The 23,952-nt window shown below is 48.7% G+C and overlaps 1 protein-coding gene across 10 annotated transcripts in view; it reads left to right on the plus strand.

Annotated features, from left to right (window-relative positions):
• Dnm2 (dynamin 2) overlaps window positions 1–23,952 on the plus strand; it is a 92,141-nt gene that overhangs the window by 38,594 nt on the left and 29,595 nt on the right. For 5 of the 10 annotated variants that reach the window (XM_059267452.1, XM_059267455.1, XM_059267446.1 and 2 more), the window contains exons 3-10: window positions 3,197–3,346; window positions 5,285–5,488; window positions 9,707–9,805; window positions 12,745–12,905; window positions 14,794–14,936; window positions 17,885–18,020; window positions 22,663–22,730; window positions 23,280–23,418. In XM_059267452.1, coding sequence (XP_059123435.1) covers window positions 3,197–3,346; window positions 5,285–5,488; window positions 9,707–9,805; window positions 12,745–12,905; window positions 14,794–14,936; window positions 17,885–18,020; window positions 22,663–22,730; window positions 23,280–23,418 — 1,100 coding nt within the window. The remainder of the gene's footprint in view (window positions 1–3,196; window positions 3,347–5,284; window positions 5,489–9,706; window positions 9,806–12,744; window positions 12,906–14,793; window positions 14,937–17,884; window positions 18,021–22,662; window positions 22,731–23,279; window positions 23,419–23,952) is intronic. The other 5 variants (XM_059267453.1, XM_059267454.1, XM_059267445.1 and 2 more) reach the window with 1 other exon arrangement.

Genomic DNA, 23,952 nt, shown 5'->3' on the forward strand with positions numbered 1-23,952 from the left:
CTGGAGAGTGTAGTGACGCACACCCAGGCCGTTTGTAGCCACATCCAGGCAGGTGGAAAGCTCTTTAGAAACCCCTTCCCAGTTGTTCCCTGGGCACACAGTGAGGCTGCCGTTGGGAGCTCTGCCAAGAAGACTGGCTGGCCCTCCAGGGAGAACAGCATGGCTGCCCACCCAGGCCCACCTTTGGTTTCCCCCCTTGTCCCTGCTCTGCACCAGGCCGAGAGCCTCCTGGGAGAGCCTGTCTAGGTCACTGCGCAGGGCAGGGCCAGGGGAAATGCACTCTGCTGCCAGTGGATATGTGCTTGTCAGAACACTGCGGTGTTGGCCCAGAGACCAGAGGAACTGGCTTTGTCACCAGGGAACATGGGGACCAGGATAGGCAGAGCTGGCAGTGACTTAGAGGCGTTGTCTGGACTGCTGAGGACCGACTGGCAGACAGCTTGGCCTTAAGGCATCCAGCACACTCATTGATTTAACATTTGAGCATGTGCATTAAAGGGCAGCTTTTTTGAGGCAGAGTCTCTCTTTGCCTTGGACTAAGTCTCTTTGTCCAGCGAGGCCTGTCTGTGCCTCCCCAGCACTGGGGTGACAAGCATGCGCTACCACACTTGTCTTATTAATGTGAGTTCTGTGAATCACATGCAGGCCCTCATGTTCACATTATAAGCTCTTCACTGACTGCGTCCTCAGCCTTGAGAGGTTCTTTTTAAGGCAAGGCTTCACTGTGTAGCCCAGGCTGTCCTCTAACTCGTGATCCTGCCTCTGGCTATTGACTGCTCCTGTAGGTGTTGGCTGCCCTGACAAGCTTAAAGCAGGCATTTATGGTAGGACCTGTCAAAGGTGCTGTGTGCCTTATATGAGTGGCACGCCCTCCCTGGACAGGGGAATGACAGAGCCCTCTTCCCCCAGTGCTCTTCCATATTGCACCTTGGGGTCCTCTGCTCTGTAAGTGGCACAGAAGCTGGTTGCCACTCTTCCTGTCCTCACACAGATTTGGTTGGGATGTCTGCTTTGCTGGTCAAGGGACCCTCTAGGGCTGGTTAAGCTAACACCTGCAGCAGACACTGGGCACCTGGGTACTGCTGCTGCTGCTAGAGGTTCCAGCCCCATGAGAGTAGTGCAGGTGGTAAAGGAGGCTGAGATGCAGAGTGCCAGGCAGGAAGGCCCTGCAGGGAGAGAGAGAAGGGGAGGAGCCAAACCAGGCCCTGGCCCTGGCCCTGCTACCTTACCCTGCCACCATCTCACACTTGCTGACAGCTTTGATCCGGAAGAGAACTGAGGTCCTGTGGGGGCTGGGCAACTGATCCATTTTTAGTGGCAGCTGCAGGAAGAGTGTTTCCGCTTGTCTCCTGGAAGGCCAGAGCAGGGCCGCCCTTGGGAAGTGGGTCAGCTGATAGTGTGTCCCAGCGCCTCCTGCCCACACCCTCACTCTGTGCTCCTTGGCGCCAGCACCCATGCTAGATACAGACCTGGTCCTGCACGTCTGTGAAACGGGCATTGAGTTTGTGTATCTGTGTGCATGAGTGTACACGTGTGTGCTGACGTGCACCTGCACATGTGCAGAGGCTAGAGGAGGAGGATGTCAGGTGTCCTCTTCAGCCCTCTCCACCTGTTTCTTTGAGGCAAGGTCTCTGGGGCTTGCTTTTTGTTTATTTGTCTTGTTTTGTTTGAGACAGAGATTCTCCTGGCCTCCGCCTCCTGAGTGCTAAGATTAAAGGTGTGCACCACCATGCTGGGCTTTTTTGTTTTTTGCTAGGCTGGAAGCCAGCAAGCCCCAATGAGCCTCCTCTCCCTCGTCCCCTTTGGAGCTGGGGGTTCCAGGATTTGATTTGTGAGGACACCTGGTTGGTATGTAGGTGCTGGGATCCAAATTTACATCCTCATGTTTGCATAGCAAGGGCTCTTAACTTCTGAGTCATCTCTGGCCACATGCTTTGTTTTTATTGAGACAGGGTCTCATGTAGCCCAGGCTGGTCTCCCATTCCTAATTCCTCTGCCTCCACATCCCTGGATCTGGGATAATAGGTCTTTGTTACCACACTGCTTTGTCCAGTGCTGGGGTCCCCCAGGCTTCCTGCATGCCTGCTAAGGGTTCTGCCAGCTGAGCTGCTGGGCCAGCTCTACCTGTGGAGACTCTTCTCAGCCCAGGCTTTTGGTCCTAAGCTCCCTGAGGCTGCTCTTCTTTGAGGCAGCTTGCCCTGTGGTTCTGTGATTTGGACAGCCAGGTTCTTTTGATTTTCATTCTCGGATGCTCCACACAGTATTCATCCTGGCTTCTCCCTGCAGGGGGTCTTGCTGCCCCACAGTGTCAGCCTGAGTGTGTTCTTGCAGCCTTTCAGAATGAGAGTTGGCACCTCCTCAGCCTTTTACTTGGCAAATTCAGGCATCTAGACCCCAGCCCGGCAGCTGATGCTTGCAGTCCAAACACAAACACCTACTTATTTTGTGTTTTGTCAGACAGTATCTCCTGTGTGGTCCAGTTTGTCCTTCATCTCATTATCCTTCTTCCTCAGCCTTTTAAGTCCCAAACCACAGGTGCATGCTCTTCCCATCCTGGACCATGAGTGAGCTTCAGATTAGCCCGGACCAAATCCCTTTATCAAAAAGAAAAAAAGTCTGTCAGTAAAGGATTTTTCACAAAGTATGAGGACCTATGTTTGTCCTCAGTACCCCTGTAAAGGTCAGGTGTTGGGCTGCACACTAGTAACCATGGCCCCAAGTGGTGGAGATGGAAGGGTTGCTGCAGTCACATGACCAGCCAGTCTAGCCCAACTGACAAGCCTTAGGCCACATTCAGAGGCACTATCTCAAAAAGTGAGGTGGAGAGCATTAGAGGAAGGACATCTGAGCTTAGTATCTGGCCACCACACGCATGTGTGCATGAATACTTCACACACACACACACACACACACACAGAATTTAAAAAGAAGAGTCAGCCAGGCCTGGTGGTACACACCTTTAATCCTAACAAAGACAGACAGATGTCTGAGTTCAAGGCCAGAACTACATAGTGAGACTGTTTCAAAATATAAACCAACCTGATAAAATGAGACAGAACAAATGCCATGATCCTCAAGTTGCTGTGGGAACTGAAGTGGTTTCATTTTTCTCTGCCTGGCACATGGCATGCTCTGTGCATCCTCCTCCCCCACACACCACCCCTTTCTCACCGTGAACGTCTTCTTCCCATGTCAGAATATGCCGAGTTTTTGCACTGCAAGTCCAAAAAGTTTACAGACTTTGATGAAGTCCGGCAGGAGATCGAAGCGGAGACCGACCGGGTCACGGGGACCAACAAAGGCATCTCCCCGGTGCCCATCAACCTGCGGGTCTACTCACCACATGGTAGGTGGCTTGGGCAGGGACTAAGGGCAGCTGGGATAGTCTCCTGTCCAGTGGGATCTTCCCATTTCTCAAGCATCTGAGAAAAGCACATGCCTATACCCTCAGTTCTGGGAAGAGCAAGGTCAAGGACATAGTAAGACCCCATCTCAAACAAAAGCAAAAAGTTAGGGCTGAAGCTGGGGCTCAGTGATCAGGCAGTTGTGCAGCAGGCAAGAAGTCAATCCCCAGGACCACATTTAAAATAAAAATGAGCCAGGCACAGTGGTGTGTACATCTGTAATTCCAGCACTCGGTAGGCTAAGACATAAAGACTTGTGTTTGATGCTAACCAACATCAGCTAACTTTTTGTAAAAGATTCCGTCTTTGTAAAATTTTTAAAAATGTTACTTTATGTGTATGTGTTTTGCCTGAATGTATGTGTACATACCATATATATTCCTAGTACCTGAGGAAGTCAGAAGAGGGCGTCAGATCCCACGGAACTAGAATTACAGGTGGTTATGATGGGAGTTACACCCAGGTCCTTTGAAAGAGCCAATGTTGGTAACTACTAAGCTACTTTTGGGGTTTTTTTTGCTTTTTTTTTTTTTTTTTTTTTTTTGGTTTTGGTTTTGGTTTTTTTGAGACGGGAGTTTCTCTGTGGCCCTGGCTGTCCTGGAACTCACTCTGTAGATCAGGTTGGCCTTGAACTCCCAGAGATCCGCCTGCCTCTGCCTCCTGAGTGCTGGGATTAAATGTGTACACCACCGTCTGGCTCATTTTTTTAAAAGTATATTTCTTCAAAGTTTCTTTTCTCTGTGTGTGTGTGTTCTCATGTCATATGGTGCATGTGTGGAGGTTGGTGGACACCTTGCAGGAGTCAGTTCTCCTTCCACCATGTAGGTCCCAGGGATGGCTCTCAGGTCATCAGGTTTGGTGATAGGAATCTACCCACCAAGCTACTTCACTGGCCCTATTTATTCTCTCTCCCCCCTCTCCCCCTTCCTCCCTTCCCCCTTCCTCCCTTGTTTCTTTCTAAAACAATATATCATGTAGCCCAGACTGGCCTCAAACTCCTTTTATGGTTCAGATGACCTTGAATTCCTCATCTACCTGCTCCTACCTCCCCAGTGCTAAGATTATAGACGTGCACATCCAGACATGGTTTATGTGGTGCTAGGAATAGCACGCAGAGCTTTGTGGATGCTAGGTGTGCACTTTACCAACTGAGCTCCAACCCTGGCCCTATAGCTGGAGCTACATAGTAAGTTCAAGGCCAGTCTGGGCTACACACCCAGACTCTGCCTCAAAAACAGGGAAGGTGTGACAGGAAGGGATGTGGCTCCGTGAGTAGAGTGCTTGCTGCATGAATATGAAGACTTGCATTCTCCCCATAGCAGCCACTCACAGCACAGCGCGGCACAACACAACACTGTGGACACTGGGACAGATAATGTGTAGCTCAGTTGGTAGCCTAGGCTCGGTGAGGAGACCCTTTCTCAAAAGATATAGTCTAGGAGCCAGCAAGATAGTTCACCAGGCTGGATGGTGGTGGTGCACGCCTTTAATCCCAGCACTTGGGAGGCAGAGGCAGGGGGATCTCTGTGAGTTCGAGGCCAGCCTGGTCTACAGAGTGAGTTCCAGGACAGCCAGGGCTGTTACACAGAGAAACCCTGTCTTGGAAAATGGGAAAAAAAAAAAAAGATAGTTCACCTACTGGCAAGCCTGATGAGCAATACCTGGGTGACCTCTGACCTCCACATGCATGTGCCCATGAGGGCATCCACCAGACACAAAGCACACACAGAAGTGTCTTGTAGTAGAAGTGTTAGGAGTGGGCCCGACATGTGACTCCCCCGAGGAACTTACTGATGTCTACTGGGTCTCCAGGGACTATGTGTATGCTCCGAACCCTTTCCTGGGCTCTGACTACTTTTGCCTCTTGATTTCACCCTCAGTGTTGAACTTGACCCTCATCGACCTCCCAGGAATCACTAAGGTGCCAGTTGGGGACCAGCCGCCAGACATCGAGTACCAGATCAAGGACATGATCCTGCAGTTTATCAGCCGAGAAAGCAGCCTTATTCTTGCTGTCACACCTGCCAACATGGACTTGGCCAACTCGGACGCCCTCAAGCTGGCCAAAGAGGTGGACCCCCAAGGTGATCCTCCAGCCCCAGGGCAGCAACCCCCTCTAGTAGTACCAGGTCCCCCCCTCTAGTAGTACCAGGTCCCCCCCTCTAGTAGTACCAGGTCCCCCCCTCTAGTAGTACCAGGTCCCCCCCTCTAGTAGTACCAGGTCCCCCCCTCTAGTAGTACTAGGTCCCTCCCTCTAGTAGTACCAGGTCCCTCCCTCTAGTAGTACTAGGTCCCTCCTCTAGTAGTACCAGGTCCCCCCCTCTAGTAGTACCAGGTCCCTCCCTCTAGTAGTACCAGGTCCCTCCCTCTAGTAGTACCAGGTCCCTCCCTCTAATAGTACTCGGTCCCTCCCTCTAGTAGTACCAGGTCCCTCCCTCTAGTAGTACCAGGTCCCCCCCTCTAGTAGTACCAGGCCCCCCCCTCTAGTAGTACCAGGTCCCCCCCTCTAGTAGTACCAGGTCCCTCCTCTAGTAGTACCAGGTCCCCCCCTCTAGTAGTACTAGGTCCCCCCCTCTAGTAGTACTAGGTCCCCCCTCTAGTAGTACCAGGTCCCCCCCTCTAGTAGTACCAGGTCCCCCCCTCTAGTAGTACTAGGTCCCTCCCTCTAGTAGTACTAGGTCCCTCCTCTAGTAGTACCAGGTCCCTCCTCTAGTAGTACTCGGTCCCCCCCCTCTAGTAGTACCAGGTCCCCCCCTCTAGTAGTACCAGGTCCCCCCCTCTAGTAGTACCAGGTCCCTCCTCTAGTAGTACTCGGTCCCTCCCTCTAGTAGTACTAGGTCCCTCCGTCTAGTAGTACCAGGTCCCCCCCTCTAGTAGTACTAGGTCCCTCCTCTAGTAGTACTCGGTCCCTCCCTCTAGTAGTACTAGGTCCCTCCGTCTAGTAGTACTCGGTCCCTCCCTCTAGTAGTACTCGGTCCCTCCCTCTAGTAGTACCAGGTCCCCCCTCTAGTAGTACCAGGTCCCCCCCTCTAGTAGTACCAGGTCCCCCCCTCTAGTAGTACCAGGTCCCCCCCTCTAGTAGTACCAGGTCCCCCCCTCTAGTAGTACTAGGTCCCTCCTCTAGTAGTACTCGGTCCCTCCCTCTAGTAGTACTAGGTCCCTCCGTCTAGTAGTACTCGGTCCCTCCCTCTAGTAGTACCAGGTCCCTCCTCTAGTAGTACTAGGTCCCTCCCTCTAGTAGTACCAGGTCCCTCCCTCTAGTAGTACCAGGTCCCCCCCTCTAGTAGTACCAGGTCCCTCCCTCTAGTAGTACCAGGTCCCCCCCTCTAGTAGTACCAGGTCCCCCCCTCTAGTAGTACCAGGTCCCTCCCTCTAGTAGTACTAGGTCCCTCCCTCTAGTAGTACTAGGTCCCTCCCTGGTGTACATTCTGGCACAGGGCTGTGTTAGAAAGCGGCCTCCTGTGATTCAGCGTCCCCTGTGTGGTGGGCATCCCTGGCAACACTTGAAAGAGCTAGACATTCCTTCTTTCTTGAGTATTAATGAGGTCTACTCTGCCAGCCCTGGAGGCTGGTATCTGGCTATAGTTAGTAGTCAGCTTTCCATCACTATGACCAACACCCTGACATAGTCGTCATCTTTTAAAGAGCATGCAGGGTTATTTAGGCTCAGTGTCAGAGGTTCCTGTTGTGGTTGGTGGCTTTGAACTCACAGGGATCCACATGCCTCTGTCTATCAAGTTGTGGGATTAAAAGTGTGTGCCACCATGCCCAGCAGAAAGTGCTAAGCTGTTGGGTCTTTGAGAAGACAGTACTTCACTGTGTACATGGGGAGCAAACCCACTCACCTCACACCCAGGGAACACAATAGAGTAAGAAAAGGGACATGGAACCCAGTGACCAGAAAGCCTTGAGGAGACCTCACTTCAAAGGCAGATAGCTTAGCACATGAGCCTTTGACTGGTGTTTACGATCCAGACCTTAGTCTGCAGATACTACTCAGTGGTAGAATTGCCTAGAGAGGGGCTGGGGTATAACTCGGCATGAATGAGGATCTGGGTTCGAACCAAGGGCTCATCTGTTAAGAGCACTTTCTGCTGGGCATGGTGACACACACTTTTAATCCCAGAACATGATAGACAGAGGCATGTGGATCCCTGTGAGTTCAAGGCCAGCCAGGGCTACATAGTGAAACTGTCTAAAAAAAGGAAAAAACAAAACAAAAAACACTTGCTGCTCTTGCAGAGGACATGGACTTGGTTTCCAGCACCCACATGGTGGATCTGACGCCCTCTGCTGACCTCTGCAGGCAGCAGGCATGCATGTTGTGCACAGACATACATGCACACCAAACTCAAACTCATAAAAATAATGGAAATGAGCTAATAAAATTAAAAAGCCATAGCAAATATAAATCAGTAAGACCCAGTCTTTAGCAACCGCCCTCCCAGAACACAGTTATAATTCCAGACACATGTGTCTTCAGTGTTTAGTCCTCTCTGTTGAGATGGGAACATCTGGGCCTGGAGTATAGCTCATTTGGTGGTGTGCTAGCACACAGAATCCCAGCACTTCATGAACCTGGTGTGGTGCTGCACACCTGTAATACTAGTACTCCAGAGGTGCAGGTGCACACCTGTAATACTAGTACTCCAGAGGTGAAGGTGCACACCTGTATTACTAGTACTCCAGAGGTACAGGCAGGAGGGTCAAGACTTCCTGCTACATTTTATTTATTCATTTGCTTGGTTAGTTTTTCAAGACAGAGTTTCTCTGTGTCACAGCCCTGGCTCTTCTAGAACTTGCTTTGTAGACCAGGCTGACCTCAAACTCAGAGAGACCCACTTGCCTCTGCCTCCCGAGTGCTGGGATTGAAGGTGTACTCCACTACTGCCGGGCAAACTGTTTTTGGTTTTTCGAGACGGTTTCTCTGTGTAGTTTTGCACCTTTCCTGGAACTTGCTTTGGAGACCAGGCTGGCCTCGAACTCACAGAGATCCGCCTGCCTCTGCCTCCCAAGTGCTGGGACTAAAGGCGTGCGCCACCACCGCCTGGCTGTTTTGTTAATTCTTAAAGTGGGACAGCCTTCCTTATTTTTGTGTGTCTGTAATCTGCCCCTGTTTGTGGTGGTTGCTTTGGTTTTTGTGCTTTTTATTTGTTTATTTTTCAGTCATTGTTCCAGAATGTAGTGCTGGCGGCATTTGATCTCTACCTGCCTCTGCTCTCAGGTTGTTGAGATTGCAGGTGCCCAGCCCTGTTTAAACTGTAGTGATAGTGTGTCATCTGTGGGAGGCCCCATCGTCGAGCTACCCACTCCTTAGGCTCACTGTATCTGTTCTCATCAACGGGTGTTTCCATTGGAGTCCATGCCGCAGGCCCCCACTCATTTCTTTTCCTAGTGTGGCCTGTCCCCTTCACAGTAGTGCCAGCTGATGGATGCAGTCACCTGTGATGTCCAAGTTGACCCCAGTCTTCTATGGGCCTCCGTTAGCCCCTGGTGTGTCTTGCTCATGTGGTACATACAGACAACACATGTACATGTGCATCCTGGTGTGTCAGGTTGTTCCTGTTAGTTTAGACAGGACCTCGTGTAGTCTGTGTTGGCTTAAACATCTGTGTAGGTAAAGATAACCTTAAACTTCTGATCCTCCTGCCTCCACCTCCCAAGTGCTGAGATTACAGGTGTGCACCAACAAGCCCAGTATAATTGGGTACTTAGGAAGAGCCCCAGGCTCCTTTTCAAGTGCTCTGCAGCTCAGCTGGCACCAGGGTGGTACCTCGGGCTTGTGAATGCTAAAGCAAATATGGTCCATGAAGTTCATCATCCTCACCTTGGCTTGGGAGCTCAGCTTATAAACTGTCCCAGTGAATTGTGGTCAGGACCCCACGCTGAAACACTTTGGCTGCAGAGATTAAGGGGTGGGGAAGCACACTAGGCTTAGGGGCGTGGCTTTGCTGTGTGGTGTGCTGACTGGCAGATGTAGGAAGAGCTTGGATGGGGTGGTCCTTGGAGTGGAACTTGAGCTAGGCAACAAGGAGCCCTGGAAACAAGTATGATGTTGGGAATGGGCAGGGAAGAGTCTAGTTTTCATGATGTTTTCTGGTTCTGCTGTGGCCCACTTATATTCTTGGCCAGTGTTTATTGAGAAGCACTTGTCCCTTGACAATTGGGGCTGTCATTGTCATTTTACACTGCCAACAGGTGTCCAGGCAAAGGGACATGGTAGCTTGTCCCTTGTTTTGCGGCCTGGCAGTGGGTCCCAGGGCCCTTCCTCATGACCCCTTCTGTTTTCTGGGCTCTTTCAGGCCTACGGACCATTGGTGTCATCACCAAGCTGGACCTGATGGATGAAGGCACAGATGCCAGGGATGTCCTGGAGAACAAGCTACTGCCCTTGAGAAGAGGTATGCAGGCCAGGCTGGGGTGGGCCCTCGGGAGCATGTGTTTTGAGATTCTCAGCTGGACATAGTGGTTCTGAATTACAGCTGTTTTCTGGAACATTGGGAAGCAAGTAGGTAGCCAGCCTTGGTGCATGCTATAATCCTAGCACTCTGGAGGTGGAGATGGGGAGCAGAAATTCCAGGTTATCTTTGGCTACGTAGCAAGTTCTATACCACCCTGGGCTGCATGAGACCTTGTCTCAAACAAACAAATGTAAAATGCATTTTCAAAAATAAGTTTATGGCCGGGCGGTGGTGGCGCACGCCTTTAATCCCAGCACTCGGGAGGCAGAGCCAGGCGGATTTCTGTGAGTTCGAGGCCAGCCTGGGCTACCAAGTGAGTTCCAGGAGAGGCGCAAAGCTACACAGAGAAACTCTGTCTCGAAAAACCAAAAAAAAAAAAAAAGTTTATGTTCTAGGAATGAATCTCAGTGGTAGAACCGTTGTCCAGCATATGCTAGGAACAAGATCCATTCCCCAGCTGCACAAACAAAACCTAACAAAGGACACATACTGCTTGATTCCACTTACTGAGTCCCTAGAGCTGTCGCTTTCCAACGTGTGGAATGGTGGTATTTAGACATTGGAGGACAGCCAGGCATGGACACACCTGTCAGTGCCACATTCAAAAGTCTGCAGTGGAAGGGTCATGAGTTTGAAGACAGCTTGGGTAAAGCACTACTGACCTGAGTTTGGAATTCACATAAAGGTAGAAGGAAGAGGGCACGGACTCCATTTGTCCTCCAGTGTACATTTTTGAGACCATTTTTGAAAACTTGGCTGCAAGGAATGGGGCCTGAGACGTGCTTCCCTCGCTGGGGGAGGCTGAGGGATGGAAGGCTGGGGCCGGGGAGCCTGGTGACTCCCTGACAGCTGCGAGTGCTACCAGACCAGGGGGAGCTCAGCATCCATCCATTTGGACTTGAGGGCCTCAGCCGCCTCTTCCTCCATGATGGCAGTCACCGGCCTCCGTCTCCCTTTGTCTTCCCAAGAATGACATCTCTCATCTTGTGACCTGGGACTCTTCCAAACTTTTCTCCCCTGAGACTTCAGAGTTCCTCCCACTGGAGGGCTGGAGCCCACTAATGCAAGGAGCATGTGCCTTGCATGCACAAGACCCTGGCTGGTCCCCGCACCACAGTGTCCACTGCGCCCCTCCTGACTCTGCAGACTCACCCTGCCGTGGGACTGCTGCTCTGCGCACCCCATCTTTTTTGTTATTTGTGTGTGTGGTGCTTTGTTTTGTTTTGGTGGTGGTGTTTGAGACAGGCTGTACTTGAACTTCCCGCCTCAGCCTCAGCTGGGGTTCTAATGTATGCCACCACACCGGGCTTATTTACTTACATATGCATATATATTTTTTTATTTTTTGTTAATTTTCATCTTGAAACTATTTGTATACATGTTTTTGTGTTTAAGGACTGTGTATGCCTAGTGACTATCATGACATAACCCAGGGCCACCTTGAACTTGAGATCCTCCTCCTCAGACTTCGGTCATGGGCCACCAAGCCTGACTTTAGTGGGTTTTATTTTACTTCATTTATTATTTACATGTGGAGGTGGGGGTATGCATGATGTTTGTGGTGGGTAGGTGCCACAGCTCAGGTTTGGAGTCAGAAGAAAACTTTTTAGAGTTAGTTCTCTGTCTAGCATATGAATTCTAGGAGGTCAAGCTGAGGTTATTAGGCCTGGCGGCTAGCCATTTTACTGCTGAGCCATTTGCTGGCTGTAGTGAGTCTTAATATGACAAAATATGTTATGTTCTCTTTACCTTGTTTTCCAGGGTTTTGTTGTTGATGATGTTTTTGTTTTGGAATATTTTTATGTCTTTATTTTTTAGGTTTATTTAATTTTTAACTTAATAATTATTTTTAAATTCACTGTGACAAGGAGTATGGGTATGTGCCAGCCCCCTTGGAGGCCATCGGCTGAAGTTAGAGCCATTCATGAGCCACTGACATGGGTGCTGTGGAGGAGCGGTGTCTTAGTTGGCTTTCTGTTACTGTGACAGACACTATGGCTAAGAGCAGCTTGGAAGGAAAGACTTTATTTGGCTTACAGGTCACAGCCTGTCATGGAAGGAAGCCAAGTCAGGAACCTGGAGGCAGGAACTGAAGCATAGGCCACAGAGAAACACTGCTTATCGGCTTGCTTGCTCTCTGTAACCTGCTCTGCCTGCTTTCTCTTTGGGGTTTGTTTTGTTTTGTTTCTCTGTGTAGCCTTGGCTGTCCTGGAACTCTCTCTGTAGCCCAGGCTGGCCTCAGACTCACAGAGATCTGTATGCCTCTGCCTCCCGAGTGCTGGGATCAAAGGCGTGCGTCATCACGCCCAGCTTCAGCCTGCTTTCTTATACACCCAGGACCACCAGTCCAGGGGTGGCACTACTAGAAGTGAGCTGGGTGCTCCTGCATCACTCACTAGTGAAGAAAATACCTACAGGCCAATCTGGTGGAGTCAGTTCCTCAATTAAGGTTCCTCTTCCAGCTGACTCCAGCTTGTAGTAATGACAAACACTACCCAGCACAGGCAGGAAGTGCTTTGAACTGCACAGCTGTCTTTATTTTGTGGTGCTGGGGTAGGAGCCGGGGCTTTTTCTGCGTGCTAAGCAGGGCTGTCCCTGCTAAGCTGCTCCTCCAGCCCTCATACCTGTCCTTGAAGCTCAGTTTGGAGACTTTTCTGCCCATCTTTACCACCTTCCACATTTCAAGCTGCTTTCCCCAGCCGCCTTCCATTGCATCCCTAGTGAGGTCTCAGTACTATCCTGTGACCTCTTCTCTGAGTAATTCATGGGGCCAGTGTGTTTCTAACTTCTGCCTGGCCCAAGTTGAGTGAAGGCAACACTGGAAGCCACAGCACCGAGCCCTTCCTGGCATAATGCATATCTTGACCTTCTCTCTTTAGGCTACATTGGTGTGGTTAACCGCAGCCAGAAAGACATCGAGGGCAAAAAGGACATCCGGGCTGCCCTGGCAGCTGAGAGGAAGTTCTTCCTCTCTCACCCAGCCTACCGGCACATGGCTGACCGAATGGGTACCCCACACTTACAGAAGACCCTGAATCAGGTACAGCTGAGGTTTGAGACTACCATGTAGAGTGGGTCAGTCTTTACCGTACAACAGTGTGGCTCTACACTTGGGCCATTCTCAGTCTCCAGCAGTAACAAGGCTGTCGGTCCATCTTGTTGCTCCCGTCCCAAGTGTTTTCACTGAAGGCCTGTTGAGGACTGCGTGAGTCATGAGCTGGTAGTGTGACTATTTGACTCTGTTGGTGCCGCTGTTGCTTGGAAGGCAGTCTTGAGGTTGGTAAGGGTCAGTCAGGGCTGCCGACTGCAGCTAAGCGGGAGGAGCTGCAGTCTGGACGGCTGGGGTCTAAAGCCCGGCCCGGCCTCTGAGCAAGCAGTCTTGGCCCAGCTTTCCATGCCTACCTTCTCTTGCCCACGAGGGAGAATAGTTACCCCTTCTACTTCCTGGGTTGGAGTCAGTGAGGCCATGTGTGTGCAGCACAGGGTACATGCCTTGTGTGGAAGAGAACAGTCTCCAGGGACTGCCATGTTTATCACAGTGATGAAACAGTAAGATAACGGGTAGGTGCAGACAGGGGCAGAGACCAGAATCCCCAGTGAGGGTGTGAGGCTCTGGCTCCATGCTAACACCTGTCCGGAATCTACCGGTTTGGGGCTGGGAATGCTACTTAGCTGTAGAGTACCAGCCTAGCATGTGGGCAGCCCTGGGGGGCATCTCCAGCACCACGTAAGTCAGTGTGGTGATACATCTTTAATCCCAGCACTCAGCTCAGGAAATCAGGAATCCAAGGTCGTCCTCAGCTACATAATCTGGGATAAATGAGAGTCTGCCTGCATCAAAAAACAGCAACCAAGTCCCTCCATTATGCATGGACCGGGGCAGAGGCACCGTGGGCAGAGGAAAGTCCAATGGGAAGCCAGCTGGTAAACAAGCTATCAGATAAAGTCCTAGTCAAATGTTAGCTGCAGCTGGGGGTCACTGCAAGATGAAGCTCAGCCCGAGAGCAACTGGGACAGGAATTGGGCAGTGTGTCTTGTAGGAAGAGGCCCAAACCCAGAGGCCACTGGGCTTGGGCAGAGTGAGGAGGGACAGGTAGGAAGGAAAACCCTCCGTGGGGCCTGGGGTTGCTTGAGAGCCAGATGTGTAGGCTGGCTGGTCCCCTTGAATTGAGGGGTGTTTTGTGGGGCAGTGGTTGTTCCTGCTCCTCTTTTCTGAGCTCAGGATTATGATCCACAGATGGCTCAGCAGGTCCAGCCACCTGCCACCCAAGCCTAAGGACCCGATTTCAATCCCCAAAAGTCATGGATAGGTAGAAGGAGGTAGTGGACTCCATGAAACTGTCCTCTGACCTCCACACAGGCACCCTGGCGTGTGCACTGACCACCCACCCCCACAATAATAGGTAAATAAGAATTTTAAAACCACCACAGAGCTGTAAGCATCCAGCCTGCCTTGTGAGACCTGTAGCTTCCCTTGAGAACAACAAGGCTTGGGACTCACCACAGGCACGAGTCTCTCATTATTCTCCTCTAGTGCTGGTGTCTTCAGAATCTTCCTCTTCTCTGTTGATGTGAACCCTCCTGCTATGATGTGGTGTTCTTGCTCTGTCCCCTCCCGTCTCCCTGCAGATGTGTGCACCCCCATCCCCGCCCACTTCTCCTGGGATGCCTTTGGGTGGGTCATAGCTGGAGGGCCATTCCAGGCCTGCACATTGGTCCTGCAGTCCACACTCTGGATGTTGTCTGACGTCTGGCTACAGGCTTTCTGCAGCACCTTGCGCTATCACCCAGCTTCTGTCCACGTCCTGATGATTTTCTCTGTAGTTTTGTGCACCCACCGCTCTGGGTGTCAAGACTGAGGGAGGATTGTGTTCTTTCCTGGTCTCTAGAGTGGGCTACCCTGTCTGACCCTTACCTTTCCCCTACAGCAACTGACCAACCACATCCGGGAGTCACTGCCAACCCTGCGCAGCAAACTGCAGAGCCAGCTGCTGTCCCTGGAGAAGGAAGTGGAAGAGTACAAGAATTTCCGGCCCGATGACCCCACACGCAAGACCAAAGCCTTGCTGCAGTATGTGCCCTCCCTGCCTTGCCTCGTCCCCGCCCCGTTCATTCTGCTCTCCATTCATGCCCCGTCCTGAGCTGCCCATGATTGGGGGTCAAGAGTCTTGACATTTCAACATGATATTGTCATATGTAGGGTACATGCTCAAAAACATGCACTTGCATTACAAAAAAAGGAAAACCATTGTTTTAATAAGTTACTATTTTATGTTGTTCCACATTCATTCTTGTAGTTGGCTGTGGCCTGTGGCACGTAAGTTGGACACATTGGAATGGGGTATGTTGTCTAAGACCAGCCCTTGGGAGGCGGAAGCGGGAGAAAAAATCAGAAGTTCCTGAGCTGAGACGGTAGATCAGCAAGTTAAAGTGCTGCCTCCAAGTCTGATGGCTTCAGTTCCCTCCCTAGAATTGACATAGTGGAAGGAGAGAATCCACTTTCATGATCTGTCCTCTGACCTCCACATACGCACTGTGACACATACATACACTCGCGGTTAAGAGCACTGGCTGCTCCTGCAGAGAACCTGAGTTCAGTTCCCAGCACCCACATGGCAGCTTCCAACCACCTAGAACTGTAGCACCAAGGGATCTGATGCCCTCTTCTAGTCATCACTCAGACACATACATGTACATAAAAATGAGACGGGGGCAGGGCGGTGGTGGCGCACACCTTTAATCCCAGCACTCGGGAGGCAGGCGGATCTCTGTGAGTTTGAGCTACAGAGTGAGTTCCAGGAAAGGCGCAAAGCTACACAGAGAAACCCTGTCTCAAAAAACCAAAAAAAAAAAAAAAAAGAGACAGGGAAGGATTTAGGAAGACACTGGACAGTGTGTGCATACGCATGGGCGGTATAAGAGACCTTGTCTAATAAAAAAAGAAGCTAATATATTGTGAACAACTGAGTGTGGTGGTGGCCTGGCACACACTTTGGCCACTTGGTAGGCTGAAGGCAGAGGGTCTCTTGAGCTCAGGAGTTCAAGGCCAGCCCCACTTACAGCCCAGAGTGTGGAGGTCCAAGGTGACGTTGAGAAGTCAGTTCCTTCCTTGCATCAGACACAGTGACAAGTGCTTTTACTCATTGAACCCTTCCGCCTCAAAATATATTTCTTTCTCTGTCTCCACAAACTATTGATGCACTACTTCTTATGGTTGCCAAGCACTCCAGTGCTCATGCTGTTGGCCTGCTCTGCTTTACTCAAACTGAGGCTCACAGTACAGTGTCACTTCATCAGGCTTCTCCAGCCTGTCCATGGTAGAGCCCCTCTGCAGCCAGGGTTGAGAGGCAGGAGAAACGACAGGTGCCCCGGCCTATCTGGAGCTGCTCTCTTGACATTCAGCAGTAAATGCAGTAAAGCAAGTGGAGCCCTGGGGAGGGGTTGTCTATGAGGACAACCAGGATGGTGTCCAGTGCTTGCCAAAGCAGCTGTGCTATTTCACTCATTTTTTAAAAACATGTAAATAAGCTGGAGAGATGGCTCAGAGGTTAAGAGCACCAATTGCTCTTCCAGAGGTCCTCAGTTTAATTCCTAGCAACCACATGGTGGCTCACAGCCATTTATAATGAGATCTGGTGCCCTCTTCTGGTGGGCAGGCAGAACACTGTATACATAATAAATAAATCTTTTTTAAAAATATACACATTGGCTGTTAAACCGTTATATTTAAAAGGAAAGAAAAATGGCCAAGGAAATGCCGGGAATCTTTTGACTTCGCTTCCGTGGAGCTGATACTCTGTGATCCTGGTTATATTCTGGCTCCCCTCGTCATCATCTGCAAAATGAATAGGTGCAATAAAGATATTTCCCACCAAAACTTATTTAACTAAAAATAGGACCCTTGTTTTCGAGGGGTGTGGGTAAATTATCTTCAGAGAGGATAGCTGTGGCAATGTCACAAAATTGGACTGAAATCGACTTTTAACGCACAGATCCCTTGTCAATGTGCTTACACGCCTGTAACAAACATGAATGGCACCTAGCTCTCTCTAGGTACTCCATGGGTACAGAGTTCATGTACACAGGAACATTTTAACACTCAATTTGATAAGATACGGGGGGGGGGGGGATAACTGTGCTGTTAGAGAACTAAATATGGCTTATGGGACACCGTGCACCGTATTCTAATTTTTAATGTATGCCGGGCTTAGAAGATCTTCTCTTTCCCTTACTAAGGATTAGCACCCTGAGCTGTAGCTTTTCTTTCACACTCAGGATTCCATGTATTCCAATTTGGAGTTCTGGTAGAAAAAACAAAGCTTCATATGTGTTCATGGTAACTTCCATGCTTCCTCTAAGTGAATAAATATGTATACTCATGTTACTTAAAAAAAAAAAAGAAAGAAAGAAAAATGGCCAAACATGGTGGCATACATACACCTGTAATACTAGCACTTGGGAGGCCTAGGCAGAAGGGTCTTCAGTTCAAGGCCAGCTGGGATTACACAGCAAGATCCTGTCTTCAAAACAATAAAACATGAAAGACAAGAAAATTAACTTCCAGGCCGGGCGGTGGTGGCGCACGCCTTTAATCCCAGCACTCGGGAGGCAGAGCCAGGCGGATCTCTGTGAGTTCGAGGCCAGCCTGGGCTACCAAGTGAGTCCCAGGAAAGGCGCAAAGCTACATAGAGAAACCCTGTCTCAAAAAAAAAAAAAACCAAAAAAAAAAAAAAAAAAAAAAGAAAATTAACTTCCTGACAAGTCAGCGCAGGGGGTAAACATGCTTGCTGCCAAGACTGATACCCTGAGTTCTATCCCCAAGACCCACATGGTGGAAGGAGAGAAATGACTCGCACAGTACCCTCTGACCCCACTCATACACTGTGGCATGCCTCCACCCAATAAATACATGTAACTTTAAAAATCATTTTAAAGAGCAACATTTGCCACGAGACTCATGTAGTTGCAGGGTTGTGCAGAAACTTCCTTCTTGACCTTTTGCTTTTTCTTTCCTTGAAGGATGGTCCAGCAGTTTGGAGTTGACTTTGAGAAGAGAATTGAGGGCTCTGGAGATCAAGTGGACACACTGGAGCTGTCTGGGGGGGCCCGAATCAATCGCATCTTTCATGAGCGCTTTCCCTTTGAGCTGGTAAAGGTAGGTGTCAGCCTGGAGGGCCTTAAACTTTCTTCCCAAACCAAGATGTCACAAGCTCTGAATCATGCTGGCAGCCACTGTCAGTAAACATGGCCTGAAGGGCTTGTCCTGTGGTCTCTGTCTTCCCAGATCTCACAGCTTAGATGCTCTGGGCAGAACAGTGGGAAAGTCCATGTTTCTTCCACTGATGAGGGGAAAAAAGGTGATGGCCAGCAAGATGGCTCAGCAGGTGAAGGTGCCTGTGCTCAACCGATGACTGGTTTGAACCCGAGCAGAAGCAGAGAACCAGCTCCTACAAGTCTCCTCTGACCTCCACACAGACTTTGTGAGACTCAGGCCTCTCCTACAAACATGCACATCCAACAAATACAAATGGTACACAATTCTGGGCTCACACCAGTAATTGCAGACTTCCGTAAGCTGAGGACGAGAGTGAGTTTAAAGCTACGAGGCCTACACGAGACCTTGTCTCAAAAAACTAAAACAAAATCAAAACAAAAAAGCCAGGAATCCCAGCGCTTAGGAGGCAGAGGCAGGTCACTGAGTTCCAGGACAGCCAGGCCTGCATAAGAAGATGTGGTCTCAAAACAAAAGCTGAAGCAAACTGTGCATTTGTGTCCTTTTCCTTTGGGCAGTGACTGTCTCACAGGCATGGATGCACACGGGCCAGTCTGGAGGCGGGACACCCTCCAGTGTTGCTTTTCAGTTGCCACTCACTCTTTTGTTTGTCTGTCTTCCCAAGACAGACTTTCTCTGTGTAGCCCTGGCTGTCCTGGACCTCATTCTGTAGACCAGGCTGACCTGGAACCTAGAGATTTATCTGTCTCTGCCCTACCGAGTGCTGGGATTAAAGGCGTGTGCCACCAACCCCCGCCATATCACTCTTTCTTAGGTTTTTTCATTCAATAACTATCTTTATGATATTCATTAATTACATTAATTGTATTGATTTATTACATTCATGATATTATGTCCTGATACTACTGTCCATTTGTGGGACTTTTCCATCACACAAAACAGAGATTCTGTACTTAGGAAATCATTGCTCTATATTCCTTTCTCCTCCATCTTGAGGTAACGTCTAATCTTTCTGTCTCTATGAAGTTGTATATTCTATATATTTCATGTAACACAATTCTATAGTATTTGTCCTTTTTTAAAATGTAAAAACATTTTATGTACAACTGCAGGAGAAATAATACACAGATAGCTTAAACATAAAAACAGATTATAATTTAAAAGTCCAGGGTTATTTTAAACAGTAAAATATTTTCTCTGTAGAAAATAGTAAAAATGATAACATTTCTCAATAAGCCCTTTTAAGCCAAATGATAGCTGAATTATACATATAAATATTGATTAGATTCTGGGATACAGAAGAAACCTATCTCCATTTGTTCAGAAAGCTGTGTTTTACTTAAGTTGTGTAAGTGAGATTCCTAATGATCTTCCTCTTCACTGTTTGATTTACGGCAGACATTTTTCTGTAGGCTAATCCATATTCTAAAAAGATTTTAGCCTCCCCTCCAGAAAGTATGACTAGCATTTTCTTTCATCAGCTTGACACAGTACAAATTCTTATCCTAATAGTGAAATGTTAAACTAAAGCTTGCCCCGTGATTGGGTAAAACCAAAACTTATTATAAGCCACAGTCATCCTAAGGTCCCCCTTGCTAGGTAGCCTCCCTGGATCTGTGGGTTGCTGTCTGATTGTCCTTTGCTTTATATCTAGTATCCACTTATGAGTGAGTACATACCATGTTTGTCCTTCTGAGTCTGGGTTACCTCACTCAGGATGATATTTTCTAGTTCCATCCATTTGCCTGCAAATTTCATGCTGTCATTGTTTTTCTCTGCTGAGTAGTACTCCATTGTGTATACGTACCACATTTTCTTAATCCATTCTTCAGTTGGCAGGCATCTAGGTTGTTTCCAGGTTCTGGCTATTACGAATAGTGCTGCTATGAACATAGTTGAGCATGTATCTTTGTGGTATGATTGAGCATTCTTTGGGTATATGCCCAAGAGTGGTATGGCTGAGTCTTGAGGTAGATCGATTCCCAATTTTCTGAGAAACTGCCATACTGATTTCCACAGTGGCTGTACAAGTTTGCACTCCCATCAACAGTGGAGGAGTGTTCCCTTTGCTCCGCATCCTCTCCAATATAGACTGTCATTAGTGTTTTTGATCATAGCCATTCTGACAGGTGTAAGGTGGTATCTCAGAGTCGTTTTGATTTGCATTTCTCTGATGACTAAGGATGTTGAGCATTTCCTTAAATGTCTTTAAGCCATTTGAGATTCTTTTTTTGAGAATTCTGCGTTTAGCTCTATAGCTCATTTTTAAATTGGATTGTTCAGTATTTTGATGTCTAGTTTCTTGAGTTCTTTATTTACATTGGAGATCAGTCCTCTGTCAGATGTGGAGTTGGTGAAGATCTTTTCCCATTCTGTACACTATCTTTTTGTCTTATTGACTGTGTCTTTTGCCCTTCAAAAGCTTCTCAGTTTCAAGAGGTCCCATTTATTAATTGTTGCTCTAAGTGTCTGTGCTACTGGTGTTATATTTAGGAAGTGGTCTCCGGTGCCAGTGCGTTCAAGAGTACTTCCTACTTTCTCTTCTATTAAGTTTAGTGTAACTGGATTTATGTTGAGGTCTTTGATCCACTTGGACTTGAGTTTTGTGCATGGTGACAGATATGGATCTATTTGTAATCTTTTACGTGTTGACATCCAGTTGTGCCAGCACCATTTGTTGAAAATGCTTTCTTTTTTCCATTGTACAGTTTTGACTTCTTTGTCAAAAATCAGGTGTTCATATGTGTGTGGATTAATGTCAGGGTCTTCAATTCGATTCCATTGGTCCACGTGTCGGTTTTTATGCCAGTACCAAGCTGTTTTTATTACTGTAGTTCTATAGTAGAGCTTGACGTCAGGGATGATAATGCCTCCAGATGTTGTTTTATTGTACAGGATTCTTTTGGCTATCCTGGGTCTTTTGTTTTTCCGTATGAAGTTGAGTATTGTTGTTTCCAGGTCTGTGAAGAATTTTGTTGGGATTTTGATGGGGATTGCATTGAATCTGTAGATTGCTTTTGGTAAGATTGCCATTTTTACTATGTTAATCCTACTTATCCATGAGCATGGGAGATCCTTCCATTTTCTGATATCTTCTTCAGTTTCTTTCTTTAGAGACTCAAAGTTCTCATCATACAGGTCTTTCACTTGCTTAGTTAGTGTTACCCCAAGGTATTTTATATTGTTTGTGGCTATTGTAAAGGGTGACGTTTCTCTTGATTTCTTTCTCATCTCTTTTATCATTTGTGTATAGGAGGGCTACTAATTTCTTTGAATTAATCTTGTATCCTGCCACCTTAATGAAGGAGTTTATCAGCTGTAGGTGTTCCCTGGTAGAATTTTTGGGGTCACTTATGTGTACTATCATGTCGTCTGCAAATAGTGAAAGTTTGAGTTCTTCCATTCCAATTTGTATGCCCTTGATCTCCTTTTGTTGTCTTACTGCTCTAGCTAGAACTTCATGTACTATGTTGAATAAGGATGGGGGGAGCGGACAGCCTTGTCTTACTCCTGACCCCCGGATATCACTCTTATCACTCTTTCTTTTTTTTTTTTAAAGATTTTATTTATTTATTATGTATACAGTATTCTGTCTGCATGTGTCCTTGCAGGCCAGAAGAGGGCACCAGATCTCATTACAGGTGGTTGTGAGCCACCATGTGGTTGCTGGGAATCGAACTCAGGACCTCTGGAAGAGCAGTCAGTGCTCTTAACCACTGAGCCATCTCTCCAGCCCCTTATCACTCTTTCTTATTTTTTAAGGCAAGATCTCATTGTAGCCTAAGTTGGCCCCAACCTCTCTGTGATGACCTTCTGATCCTCCTGTGCCTGGATCACAGGCATGTGTTAATTACCGCATCCAGTTTATTCTGTGTTGTGGGTTCATGCATATGTGGCAAGCACTCAACTATTGGAGCCGCGGCCCTGGTCCACCCACGCTTTTTCAGAGTCAGGATCTCTCACCTGTCTGGAACGTGACCAGTAGGCTGTGCCTGCTGGCTGGAAAGACTTTTTAGTTTATGTTCATGAGTGTTTTCCCTAATGTGTATAAGTGCAGCATGTCCATACTTCATTGCCTGCAGAAGCCAGAAGAGGGCACCGGATCCCATGGAACTGGAGTACTGGAGTGAAGGACAGTTATAAGCCACTGTGTGAGTGCTGGGTCCTTTGCAAAAGCAGCCATCGCCCTCAATGCTGAGCTGTCTCTGCAGCCCAATATACCCAGCTTTATCTGTGTGTGTGTGTGTGTGTGTGTGTGTGTGTGTGTGTGTGATGGTGTATCTGTTTATTTAGTGTGTGGAGGTCAGAGAACAACTTTGAGGACTTGGTTCTTATCCTTCCACTGCATGGATTCTGGGGTACACTCAGATCTGGGGTACACTCAGGCTTAGTGCAGGTACCCTTACTTACTGAGCCATCTCTGTGACCCTCCGTTGTTTTTAATTTTGAGCTGCTAGGTCATCTTTGTGAGATACAGTCATGAATAGGAATAGTCCCAGAATCTGCTTATGCTGTGAGGTGACCCTGGGAATTCATTCTATGTATTTGGCTTGTTTCTTCTCAGATGGAGTTTGATGAGAAAGATCTACGACGAGAGATCAGCTACGCTATTAAGAACATCCACGGAGTCAGGCAAGTTCCATGGGACATCCCCATGTTCTCTTCCCCTCCACCCGTGTGGGCCCCCACCCTTCCGAGTCCCTGGTAGTAAGGCTGTGAGAAGGTTCATGGTAGTTTTCAGTACTCTATAAACATCTTGGTCTCCAAGGACATAGTGTGTGACCATCCTGGGTCTCTTGGCTTATTGTGTGCCCTGGATGAAATGCATAGATTAGTGTGACCTTACTCTGGTGAAATCTATAGTGATCAGAGGTTGGGTGGGAACAGAGTTGAGTTGTGCTCATGGGAACCTGGACCTTGTTTCGTCAGGGTCACTTGTGAGCCTCTCAGTGTCCCCTCCTTAATTACAATCAATAAAGTGTACCCAGCTGTCTAGCATCCCAAGGTACTTGGGTTACCGTGAGGGCTCCCCAGTCAGGGACTCTTAGGCATCCCACCCCCAGCTTTGATGGGATGGCCTTCCTTGTCAGGGACCTAGCCATGCTTAGAAAGTGGCTGACCACCTTTGTTTCTCTCTGACTTATCTTTCCCTGCTTCCCCACTGGGTCCGGACCTTTTTAGAACTGGGCTCTTCACGCCGGACTTGGCGTTCGAGGCCATTGTGAAAAAGCAGGTGGTCAAGCTGAAAGAGCCCTGTCTGAAATGCGTGGACCTGGTTATCCAGGAGCTTATCAGTACAGTTAGGCAGTGCACCAGCAAGGTACCGCACCCGCGGACATGGGGCCGCAGGCTTGGTATCAGGCCCCAGGTTACCTCATTTCCAAGAATCCTGAAGGGATGGGAATGTGTCAGTCTGGACCCACTCAGGAGGGGCGGGGGAATGCTGGGCTTCTGAGAACCAGCTGGAGGGTGATAGGCCTCCTGGGACCCTGATACCAAGCCCAGCATGCATATGGCGGAATGGGGGATCATCTGGCTGTGTTGCTTTGCTGCTTGCTAGGGAAGCGGATTGGGGCTCCCCGCTTGAGCTGTTGGAGGCCAAGATACTTGAACCTCCCCTGATGTCCCCTTAACAAATGACAAATGCCTGGCTTCTCTGGAAAGAGTCACTTCTCTGTCCTCATGGCACTGGAAAGAGCATAAAACTGGTGGCATAATGTGAACTCAGTGCCCAGATTCACAAAGCTGCTTGGGCTCCCCAGTGGCCCTGCCAGCTTTTGTGTGCCCTATGCTGTCCATGTTTCTCCCCCACCCCTCCCATGTAAATCCATACTCAGTGTTCCTGCTCATGAAG

Source organism: Peromyscus eremicus, chromosome 7 (genome assembly GCF_949786415.1).
Source record: "Peromyscus eremicus chromosome 7, PerEre_H2_v1, whole genome shotgun sequence".
Lineage (NCBI taxonomy): Eukaryota > Metazoa > Chordata > Mammalia > Rodentia > Cricetidae > Peromyscus > Peromyscus eremicus.